The 12878-nt window shown below is 40.7% G+C and overlaps 1 protein-coding gene across 2 annotated transcripts in view; it reads right to left on the reverse strand.

Moving 5' to 3' along the window:
- The window catches only part of LOC117414886 (transcriptional enhancer factor TEF-3-like), a 32380-nt gene that overhangs the window by 19341 nt on the left and 161 nt on the right, over window positions 1-12878 (reverse strand). Inside the window, exons 1-2 of one of the 2 annotated variants that reach the window (XM_034024726.3) lie at window positions 8110-8697; window positions 385-449 (exon numbers count right to left, since the gene is read on the reverse strand). Coding sequence is in view for 1 of the 2 variants with exons in the window: in XM_059026923.1 (XP_058882906.1) it covers window positions 385-449 (65 nt within the window). In the remaining variant the exon portion in view is untranslated. Of the gene's footprint in view, window positions 1-384; window positions 450-8109; window positions 8698-12878 lie in introns of those variants that run through there. The other variant, XM_059026923.1, reaches the window with a different exon arrangement.

Below are 12878 nucleotides of genomic sequence, written 5' to 3' on the forward strand. Positions count from 1 at the left end.
GATTAAGTATTTACCTTTATATATTTATTAAAAAAAAAAGTAAAATATATACTTGCTTTTTGAAAGGGTGCAAAGCATGTCAGTTATAAGGGGAAGCTGGTTGGTTAATGAGAGGAAAGAAGGCGTTGAAAGGGTGGGACAATTTCACTCTCCTGTGAAAGCAAGGCTTGCAAGCAGAGCTTTCTTTTGTGAAAAAGCAGATATCTTGTAATAAAAATAAAATGTTTGCTACAGCCACTTTAGTATTCAACTGTCAGTCAATCTAAAAGCACATCTGTCACAGTCTCTATACATTTCAGATTAGCATCTAGACTGGACAATGTGATCAGGCAAATCTATCTAACATTTCTATGTTATATGATAAAACAAGGATCACCCGCTCACCTGTTTTCTGGTTCGTGTTTTCCCTGTTCGTAGCTTGATATATCTGGCTATCAATTCATTTCGACCTGAAATTACAGAAAGGAAAAAAAATAAGGGTGCATCTCTCAGAACTGTCAGAAAACAAGGCCTACTGTTTCCTTAATATTTCCCAGAGACACTCAGAGTGTAAGCACCAAACACAACAAGCAATTTCAAGTCACAATAATCAGGTTTTATTAACATACAAGTAAAGTTATACAGAGAAATTCACTACTACTAGAGTATACTTTCCCATAGCTCCAGACAGTTGGCGATGTCAGCTTTCTTCTCCCTTTTCCAACTGTGCTGAGTTTAACAGTGTAACAATATATATATATATATATAACCTAACCCTCCACCCCCAACCCACACATTTCCCAGACAAGAAGAGAGAGGCCCTCGTCTTATCTCTCTTCTCCAGCACAGACCCTGAATATGTCTTGGCCAGTCTTGACTTGGCAGACAGTCAGCAGCTCCTCACTTGAAGAACAGGTGTCACCTCTCCACAAGTTTTCAGACATTATATTTATAGAAAAAGTTCAGTTCTTAGCAAGAAAGAGTCAATTAAATGATTATTAAATGTACATTAAAATACTAAAATGGTTAAAAGTACTAGATGTTGCAGAACCAAAAGCCTACTTTTGGTATTGTGGTTCTATGGTTATTATCACCCTAATACAGAATCCAAATGGTTTTGAATTATGTCACATTTTTTAATTGTGTGCTCAATTATTTTACCACTGATTTTCTCCCCAATTTGGAATGTCCAATCAATGGGTTCATATTTATCAAATTACTATTATTTATTTTTCCCGTTAAAAAAAGGTAACACATTGAACCATCAAAGCCAGACTATCTGAAAGTAACCTGTTACTTTCTAAAATCAGTTTGAGAGCATGATCAACAAATATTTCCGCTCCACTCGATACATTTTTAGAACACAAGTCTAAGAAGCCGACCACCCGTTTGAGTATCCATAATGATACACAAGTGTATCCATTCACTCCCCTTTCAAAATCTGACAGTTAGCAAAGAATAGGCCAACAAAATCTACAGGTTTAAAGCGTAGCACAGAAACAAAAAAATGCAGGCACTCATAAAAAATACTTTCGGAAAGGAGACACAGTGATTTGACACATAAACACGCCTATGAATAATTACATTGATATTTGCGTTTGGCCCATGGCCTTACCCATTGGCGCTCGTCAGCTCGTATGCTGGCAAACTGTGATGAATGAAGTATATGAATTAGATGAATGTCTAATGCCAGCTGACAGGACAAGTGGCACTTCCCCCCTAGACAAGGCACGCTGCAAGGTGAAGGCAGAGGAGGACCAAACAAACAACGAACGATAAGGGCCGCAGATGAAGTTAGTATTTATATGGTTCAATGATTATGTATTTGATTAAGGCTGTTTACTCCTTTTAGAAACTAAGTTTCTAAGAAAAAGTATATTAAGTGAAGTATAGTTTTGTAGCCCAATAGGCACGTAATATAAGCTTAAAGGGTACTTTCCCTAGGCTGCATTTATTTTTTAAATGTATCTTATACTCATGATTCTATGACATATGCATCCACAATGTTCTAGAATTTTCACATCCTAGCCTTGTATTTAATGTATTATGCATTGTTCTTTTTTGTTTTTTTACTGTACTTAATGTATTCATTGTTTTTACTGTATCTTGTAAAGCACTTTGTGATGGTGGTCCACTATGAAAGGCGCTATATAAAATAAAGATTGATTGATTGATGTGTGCAAAATAAAAAGCAGAAGTGAGTGCTTTTTTTATTAATCTGATCCTGTTTTATCTCATCTGGTATTGTCATAAAATATATTATTTGTCTAAAGATTCTTTGTCTGCCCCTTTTTCTTGTTCCTCATCATTTATTATAGTAGCAATGAGTCAAATCCCTTTTTCAACGCAGCAAAATATATCAATCAATGCATGTACAGAAAATGATGGCCATAGCAGTAATTACATGGTAGTTTCCAAAATAGTAGTAGATTTGAGCAATTTAAATAATCAATCTAAAACAATCAAAGTAGGGCGTGGCAGAGTTGTAAAGACTCGAGTGAGTGACTCGACTTGATTAAAAGGTTATTAGGTTATGCTTCATTTGTAGTAGTTTCAATTTATATTTTTTACACGTGCGATTTTGTTGTGAAAAATATATTGTGATTATCCATACTTTAGAGAAAATTGCTGAGTTCGACTACGATGCAGAAACATTTCTGTATTCCATTTTTAAGTGTAACAGTCTGGTATGCGCAGACTCAATCCTGCAACTCACAAAGCCTCTTCGTTTGTTCCTGCAATGTGAGGATGTCGACTTGATTCAAGCATGTGAAGAAGCAAATGTTGTGGTTGACCCATGTGTACCAATATTTACTGTTGTAAAACACGGTCTTTAGATGTTTTAAATAAACTCATTCTAACTAGTTGTGTAGTTGTTTTGAAGGGTAGTTTACTGATATTTTTATGATTTCTATTGTATCTCATATGTTGATAGAGTATACACCACAGGCAAACAGCTTTTATTTTGTGTGCGCAGGCAACATCTTGGCAACTTTGCATACAAAGTTGAAATTCCTGCCTAGATACCTGCCGAATTGAATCAGCTCTAGACACGTTTGATTAATTTATTACATCAGGATTAGCATCCTGGATAGATGTTTTAGTTAGTTTGGTTAAAAACGTTTTGCTTTTTTAACGAAAACATTCAGAAAAACAAAAATGGGCAGACCAGACCACACCATAGCAACATGATTTTGGGAAAAGGCACAATCAACATTGCCAAACGAAAGGAGGTTGAGGATGGAACTGTATTGTTTTCAATTCATTTTTAAGAAGTGGTCTGTGGATTTTGTCATAGCGGGTGAACAGATCAATTCTTACACCGGTGGGGCTCCCGAGTGGCGCATCCAGTAAAGGCGCTCCGCGTAGAGTGCAGGATGCGCCCTATAGCCTGGAGATCGCAGGGTTGAATCCAGGCTATGTCATTGCCAACCATGACCAGGGGTTCCTAGGGGACGGCGCACAATTGGCCGAGCGCCGCCTGGGTAGGGAGCGATTAGGTCGGCAGGGGAATCCACGGTTCACTGCGCACCAGCGACCCCTGTGGCTGATAGGGCACCTGTGGGTTTGCAGTGGAACCATTCAGATCGGTGTGTTGTCCTCCAGCACTATAGGTCTGGTGGCTTTGCTGTGGATCCGCAGTGCGAAAAATGACAGATTGGCAGGAACACGTTTCGGAGGACGCCGGGATAAAAACAATAACTGGCATTCCAAATTGGGGAGGAAACCAAGGTAAAAATCATTGGTGACGACTAAATAAAAAAAAAAAAATTACACCAGTAAAAAACAATAAATAAATAAATAAATAAATAAATAAATAATAATAATAATAATAATAATAATAATAATTTGTTCGTTTGCGTTGCTGTGGTATTTTGCATGTGTTTATGAAACAGCAACTACAATATCAATCTTTTTCATTAGTAGGGTTATTCAAAATACGGATGGCTAAGGTAAGCGATGGAGGAAGTTAAAATCAATAAAAAGGAATCGAAGGCTAGGGTAAGTGAACTGGGCTGGGTTGGGTGGGGGGGTGGATGGGGGTGATGCAGGTACACCAGCATAACTGTCGAACCTTCCTGAGGTGTGGTGGGCTAATCGACAAAACACCAAAGACAGGAGGTGATGACCCCTGTGAAGTGCCCCACCCAGCCCATTCCAGACAGCTGCCATGCTGAGTCAATAGGGAGGCCACACTTTGGTTGATCCCTGAAGTCCGCATCGCCGGCGTTGTGTGTGCCGATGCACCAGAAAGGCCGCAAATTGGTCCCTGTAGCCAGCACTACACTTCAGCCATCAACACTACGGCAACAGGAAATCCATGTTACCTGACAGAGGAAAAGCACTGGAGGCTCTTATCTTACTTCAATGTATGCAGATGTTGCAGAGAAGCTACATCTTGGTTGGTCTCCATGACTACCATCTCATGTTATCTTAGCAAGTCCAATATTAGCGTGAAGTAAATAACAGCTACTCTCATATAATAAAGATCAGATTCCATTCTTTATTTTCAGGTTATCTGTAATACTGTACTTCCTGGGTCATTTCACCTCAGCAGTGTCATCTGGGTCAAAGCATGATTTCAGCATCAGTCAATAGGGGAAGCAGCTAGTTGGTTAATGACAGGAAAGGGACAATTTCACCCTTCAGGTGTATCACCAACTGAAAGCATAGCTTGTAAACAGAAAGTATAGTACATAAAAATAAAAATATCTATTTACTATAACGTGCTTCCTTCCAAGCTGGGCACTTGTGGCTTATAGAACAAAAGGAACAATACAACAGATAAGATTTATGAAATAATTTATGAAAAGTATCACTTTAAGTGGATTTTGTACTGGGTAATAACTAGGCTTGCTACTTTTCGATATTAATCGGTAAAGCTCGTTAAACGTCGAATTCCCCAAAAATATCAGTTAGACTGAAATAAATTTATATAGGACAAACGTGTGTAAAACCACTTGCTGTTTTTTATTTTCTTACCAAAAATAATCATTTAGAAATCATCTGTAGTTTGTGTAGTTTTTATACTTGCTGTCTGTTCCGTCTCCGTTCCGCTCTGAATGCCTAAGGGTCGCTGTCAGTAATTTCAGTGGTCTGTTAGTACTGTAGTTCACCTATATTCACCCTGTTCTGACAGATCTCGATGACTGAAACAGTGCTAGAATGCTCTCATTTGCCAGCTACAGCGCCTACTTTGAAATTAGCGGGTTAAGGTGTAGGTAAGCTTTTGCTTTAGGTATACGTTGATAGTTACTAGTTTGATTTGAAAATGGGGCGCAAGAGAAAACATGGGGCGCAATATTGTGCAGAATGCCCTGCCCGAAGGCTGAAGTCTCCGCGGCAGGACGAAGCGCGCCCATCTGCCTTGCCTGTGACTCTGAGTCCAGCTGTGCTAAAGCAGGACAGGGGGAGCTCAGACTCCGAATAATAAGTTAGTTCTGTTCAACTATATAATGTTTTGTTCTGTGCATATTGTTTTTTTTTATATGCTGCGTTTACTACGGTTTATTTGAGACACTTTTTAAATGTATAGCTCAGTTGTGACCAAACGTTATTTCAATTAGAATGTTGGGAACCACGGTTTTGTTGCATGTTGAATATGATAAAGGGGTTTCACTAAATGAGACGTTTTTCAATGGCATAAAAAAGTTTGGGTTTTTTTAAAAGCATAAAGGTCGATTTCACCCATTCTCTGCCTGAATTGAAAAATAAAGATTGAAAAAAAAAAAAAAAAATTGGTAAATTCTTCTAAAATAAACGTTGATATTAATCGTCGATTTGGCAAAAAAAAAAAAAATCTAATAGTAGCAAGCCTAGTAATAACAAATGGCATTTTTTTCTTTGGTAAGCCCTCTATGAGATACAGGTACCAGGGGAATCACTGCATCAAGGTGAGAGACTGGATCTCAATTACCATGCTGATGACCAACTGGTAAGAACAGGTGAAGAGAGTGCAGGATGCCATGGCAATATTCTCCTTGTTAAGTGACGATGGCTCTTCCATTGAAATAGACATTCCAGCTGTGTGTGTGTGTGTGAATGTTTATAGAATATGTCTTCACACCAGCTGTACCTCTTTAGCTTGTTCCCGTCAGGACTCCAGTTACACATGCTGCTTGCTGTGACCATCATGTGAAAGAACCATCCTGAAGAATGTCCGTCAGCAGCTCCCCACCCCCGGTCTGCTTGACTGATCAAGCTTTTTCTCCACAGCTAAACAGTAATAAGGTAGTCCCTTATTCTCCCCATGCATATCCCCACGTTAGTCTGTATATGTACAGTATTTCCACTTGTACGCATGGCCCACTTTTTTGTTATGGAGTATATCATGATCGGAGTGCATAATGTGAGGTGATTGTCTGTCCCTCTAACTGTCTTTTGTATGTCACTGTTACAGTTTTACATACATCAAGCAAACTGGTGATGTATTGCATTACAGTATGATACCAGGGAGTTAATGTATCAGGACCATTGTTCAATATTGCGTTGCTATTGCTGTAAATCATGTGATGTGCTAATGGTTCTTCAGGGAAATACACTGGTATAACAGCTACTTACGATCCCCAGTAAAGTATAATGTATAAAATAAAATTAATTCTGTTGTCACCTGGTGTTGCAAGAGCACAGTGGTATCCCAATCATACTTTTCTGTAAAAGATATTCATAAAAACTTGAAATGGAACTTTTCTTGAGTAAAATGTTATTTTCAGCTTCATAACTATACTTACATAATAATCAAAATCAGAAGCCATCTGATTACATTGATACTAAATACAGGATCCTAGCACAATATACAAACTGCAAAGAATTGTTTCCCTTCATCTATAATGTGTATGTTTTAAAAGCAGCCCTCTATGATAACAAAATACTCTTATAGGTGGATTCAATCAAGAAAATACAGCATTGTAGTAGAATGTCAACATAGGCAAGTAATGCACCTGCTGTATTTTTTGCTTAAATCCAACCTTGGAAGGACAGTTGGATATAGATTCGACTGGGAGGTAGGCAGGACATCCTGGAACAACCCCTCATCCCAGCCCCTCTGCAGACTGGCTGAGTGAAAGGTCAGTGAGCCTAGTCTACCTCCGAGGTGCTTTCACGCGAAGGCTGTAATAAATCTCATTCCCTCCAGCAGTTCTCACTAGCCCTCTCAACACAGCGGCTGTCCTCTTCTCTTCTCCACATTCCAGACATTCCATCCTGTTGACTCAACTCTGCATCTGCCGCTCTTCCTGCAGAGACAGGGAGGGGGCTGTGTGGCGCAGGTGGGAGCTGTGATACTGTGAAACAGGAGTGGAAGCCCTAACTCATATATACACAGACAGACAGGGATAGGACCAGAAATAACAAACACCTGTTGTATATCATTGTAAAAGGCACAGAAAAGTGAAAACATGGTAAGCATTGTAAAGCCCAGAGAGGTATGGTAAATCATATTAAAAACATGGCAAACTACTGTCTTCTGCTCACTCCCTTCCCATCACCCTCTGCAACCCCTACTATTCTACCCACCATGTGCGCTCTGGACCCCCTTCCCACTGACCTCTTACAGGCTGCTGCCCCTGCTCTACTCCCTCCTCAACACCTCTCTGCTCTCTGGCTGTTTCCACTCTGCCTTCAAACAACCCTGCATCACCAAGCCCATCTTAAAAAAAAAAAAAAGTGCAGGATGTGCCCTATAGCCTGGAGATCGCGGGTTTGAATCCAGGCTATGTCACTGTCAACCGTAACCAGGAGTTCCCAGGGGGCGGCACACAGTTGGCCGAGCACCACCCGGGTAGGGAGGGCTTAGGTCAACAGGGCAATCCAAGATTCAACGTGCACCAGCGACTCCTGTGACTGATAGGGCACCTGCGGGTCTGCTGTGGAGCCATTGAGATTTGTGTTGTCCTCCGGCACTATGGGTCTGATGGCTTCACTGTGGATTTGCAGTGCGAAAAAAGACGGCTAGGCAGGGACACGTTTTGGAGGATGCGTGTGTCAGCCGCCATTCCCAGAGTCGCCGGGGGGTTGCAGCGGTGAACCAGGATTAATAAAATACAATTGCCGATTCCAAATTGGGGAGAAAACTGGGGTAAAATCATTGGCGACAACTAAATTTATAAAAAAATAAAATTAAAAAAATACCCTCACTGGATTCCTCATCCCTCCAGAGCTACCGTCCTATCTCCGTCCTCCCGTTCCTCTCGAGTGAGCAGTATACCGCCAGCTCTCTGCTATCCTGTCAACACATTCTCTGCTCAACCCCCTCCAACCTGGTTTTCGCTCGGCACACTCCGCCGTCACAAACTCTCTACTCGTGCCGCCTCCCTCTCCTCTGTCCTTATTTTCCTTGACCTCTCTGCTGCCTTTGACACAGTTAACCACTCTATTCTCCTGTCCTCCCTTGCTGACCTGGGACTCTCCCGCACTGCGCTTATCTGGTTCTCCGAGTTCACGTACCGGGTGTCCTGGTGTGGCTCACCCTCTGCCTCTTGCTCTCTTTTGACAGGTGTCCCCCAAAAGCTCAGTCCTGGGACCCATCCTGTTTTCTCTCTACACCCGCTCCCTGGGTCCCTCCCATGGCTTCTCATATCACTTCTATGCAGATGATGCCCAGATCTTCCTCTCCTTTCCCACCTCTGACTCCAACATTTCCTCCCGTATCTCTACCTGTCTCTCGGCCATCTCCTTCTGGATGCATTTTCTTCATTTCAAACTCAACCTCTCCAAATCAGACCTCCTTTTCTTCCCCCTCTTCCTCCCCCACCACTAATCTCTCTATCTCTATTCTGCTTGAATCCACAACCCTCCCTCCCTCCTCATCCACCAAGAACCTTGGTGTCACCCTCGACCCCTCCCTCCCCTACTCTCAGCATATCTCTGCTCCGGCATGCTCCTGTCGCTTCTTCCTAAGCAACATACGTAGCATTTGCCCCTTCCTCACCGATTACTACACACAGCTCCTAGTTCAGGCCCTGGTACTGTCCCGCCTTGACTATTGCAACTCCCTCCTGGTCAGCCTTCCTGCCTCTGCTACCCATCCACTCCAGCTCATCCAAAACTCTGCTGCTCGCCTTGTCTTTTCCCTTCCTCGTTTTTCCCACGCTACTCCGCTCTCTGCACTGGCTCCCTGTCGCTGCTCTTGTACTCGCCTATCACTGTCTTGACCTTTCTGCTCCCTCCTATCTCCAGACTATCATTTCTCCCTACACCCCCTCTCGCCCCCTCCTCTCCTCCACCTCCGGCAGACTAGCTGTACCCCACCTCCGCTCCCTCGTCTCCAGAGCCTGCTCCTTCTCCACCTTTGCTCCTCAGTGGCGGAGCGACGTACCCACAGATATCAGGACTGCTCAGTCCCTGACCACCTTCCGGCGCATCCTCAAGACACACCTGTTCAGTCAGCATCTGTAAACAATCGACCATATTGGACTATATGGCACCCAATTGTACCAGTACATGCACCAGCTTGTACTGATCTGCTCCATACCTTGCCGCATTCAACTACTGCTCCTAACTAGAACTACTTACTGTATCTTGCATTTGATTTTACTCTTATAGGTAACCATACTAATGTTTTTTGTAATTGCTCTCATCCATTTATCATACTAGCTACGTGTTCTTGCTGGACTTTACTCATATAAGCAAATATTTACTATAAGTTTTAACTGCTCTTAGTCAAACTTGCTCTTACTTATAATTTACTGTATTCTTTATCTTGCTTACTTGAATTTGATCTTATTGTACTTTCATAACTGCTCTTGTCTGCACTATGATATTTTGTAATGTGATGTGATATTTTATAATGCGATAACATGTAATGTGATACTTTGTACTGTGATATTTTGTAACACTTGTAAGTCGCCCTGGATAATAATAATAATAATAATAATAATAATAATAATAATAATAATAATAATAAAGAATACATTGTTTTAACCTACATTTAGTTTTCTCTACAATGTCTTCCTCACATGCTGCTTTTTTATTGTGTGTTCAGTAGCTACTTTGCGATAAGATAAGTAGGTGCGTTTGGATCGCAAACGCAAATCTTTCCTCATCATCAAAATTACTCAGCTGGAAATGATGAGGACACTCCCCACATTTTTTGACAACGGTTGCGCAGGTGTAAACACTCAAGGACAAAGTCTGATTGTGCCCGTTTGTCCCACCTAGCACCCCATAACTCAGTACTAACGACCTTTTTCTTCTCGTCAGTGCCTTGCCTTGTGATCATAATTGGGCACATGGAATTTTCTCATTTCCAAACATTATTAGGTTAAACTGAAGCAAATGCATGAAAGTTTGGCCTTTTGGGCTCATAAGAACAGTACAGTAAAAAAGGAATGTGTCACCCTACTGTGATCTTCACTCAGAGGTGCATTGCTTCTTTTTTTATTATTATCTTATAGATTGCCTAGCAGCTATCTCCGTGGTTATAACTATTGGCATGCAAGCATGTGGGGAAAGCACTTAGGCCTCCAGCAAAGAAGGTCAGACAAAGGTTCGGAAACCAGTGCACCAATTTCACTTGTTTCCCTTGTAACAATCTCAACTCTATAGATGAAAATCAAATAATTTTAATTACCTGATCACAATTATATTCCCACCCGTAATAAGCCATATATTAAAAGGTAGGTGAGCCGAGTGCCCGGTCCAAAGAATAAACGCTGGGAAAGTCAGTATTCATTACAATAAATATGCATTGATGTAATCAAAACACACCAAGAAAGAACAGGAATACTGGAAAACAATTGTACAGCAATAAGAAAGATAAGTGGAAAGAATAAACAATTAGCATAATGAGAAAATTAAATTCACAATTCTCTTCAAATATAAATTACATCCAATATTTACAGATCAATAAATCTGATCAATTGATCCACAAGATAAAGACAAGCAAAAACAAAATAAAATAAAATAAAAAACAGAAACTAAAATGTCCAAAAAGTGTCCCCTGGACTAAACTATCCATGCACAGGGCATAAAAAAGAAAATAAATTGAGGCTTCTGTCTTGAGGCGCTTTCCTGAGTTTTTTTTTTTTAGAGCAGTAGATTAGAAAATACTTTTTCTAACACACACACACACAGCAACCACACCCTTCACTCTGCCCTACACCAAACTGAATCTCTCCCTAAAAAACAGTCAGGTGCCTGCATTATAGAAATTGCCAAATGGCTTAATGAGACAACGATAATCAATTAGATAGAACCAGACCATTGCTATAAGGACAGTTAAAAACAATTAACTAGATAAATAGGAGAAGAGATGCAGGTATAATTACTAATATGTTGTGTATGGTACACAAAATATATGAAGATTTTAATAACTTTCAGCATTTGCCAGGAAACCTTAGAAAAAGTTACATTTGTAATGCTTAATAAGCTTTCAATTACATTTTGATAATCTGGCCAGGTTTTCTGCCATCAAATTAAAGTGTAGCAGGCAGCAAACTTCATATGCTGCAGGAGTAGCTAATGCTACACCCTGTTGTACAGCAGAGCTTGTAGGATATAGAGGATATACAAAGGATATATAGTATATATTTTTTTTAAATAAAAACACCTTTTTTTGTATTGTATCCGTTTTATAAGCGGGACAGCACTCCAGGGCTTGTGTGTTGTGTTGCATTAACATATGGCTTTGTTGGTGGAACCCAACTACAGCTGTATGTTAATACAACAGAACGCCCTTTCGTGTGTTATCCCTTACTTTACAAGCTGCTGTGTTGAGTGCACGAGAGCGCAACACACAAAACCTCCCTAGAAAAGAATACATTTTAGACGCTCCAAAACTATATGACGGAGAGTTTAGGCCTTTTTTTTAACTTGGAGATATTCTCCATGTATGCAATTTCTTAATGCTTCTGTAACTGAGTTTTTAAGGTCTCACATTTTAGGATTGCAATGGGATCTATAAACTATGCTGCCACTTCCGTAATTATGTAACCTTTCCACGGACCACCTGAAGGGAGCCAGCAGACCACCAGTGGTCCGCAGACCACAGATTGAGAACCGCTGGTTTAGATCATTAAAATAGACTCCCTTAGTTCTTAAATTTCTCCAATAGTCCTTAAAACTTCACGATGGAACAAATGTAAGTTGGTCCTAGGGGAACAGCAAGTAATATAGGGCAGATAAGACAATATGCTGAAGCAGACTCACAGACAGTGTGGACTCTGTCATCTTCGGCCAATGCAGATTGTAAATCACAGCTCCTCTGTTGTCCAAGGATCGTGGAGAGGTGGGGAGCTAAAAAGACCTACAGCAGGGACAGGTGCATGTAGGCAAACACCCTAGCGTTTCTTTGTTTCCCTGTGCCAAACACTTAAAGGGTAAACGTCTATTCTGGTGTTGCGTTACACTGTGAAATGCCTTGAACTCTTGAGTTCCAGCTCTGCCAGCATACCATTCCTGTCACAGCCGTGTCCACTTTCCACCCCGGCTTAACCCTTCGATCATCCAGGGAGCACTGCAGGACCCCTACACCCGCCTGACACTTCATAGCCACACGAGTTAAAATACTTACTGACCCAGAAAAAAGAATGGCATGTTCTTCAGTGGCAATGCAGTGGCACTACAATGGTAATGCAAGGATTCTGTATTATGGGTGAATGGTTGCACAATGGTATGAGCCATTGATAGCATTGTATCACGGCGGTTTTACAATTTTAACAGATCGGTTGTATTGAATAGTATGAACTAATGACCATTGGTAATCCATTGTGTGCAATGGCACTATATTTGAACTATTTTTAATTTAAATTTGCTAGGAAAATATTATGGTAATGCACAAATGTAACATATTAAGTACAAATATCAATGAATAATATATTTAAAAGTATCTACATATTATAGTACCAGACAGTGTGCTACAATAACAGTACCACTATAGATTTTGAGTCCACCATGCAACA

The sequence above is a fragment of the Acipenser ruthenus genome, chromosome 7, assembly GCF_902713425.1.
Source record: "Acipenser ruthenus chromosome 7, fAciRut3.2 maternal haplotype, whole genome shotgun sequence".
NCBI classification, from domain to species: domain Eukaryota; kingdom Metazoa; phylum Chordata; class Actinopteri; order Acipenseriformes; family Acipenseridae; genus Acipenser; species Acipenser ruthenus.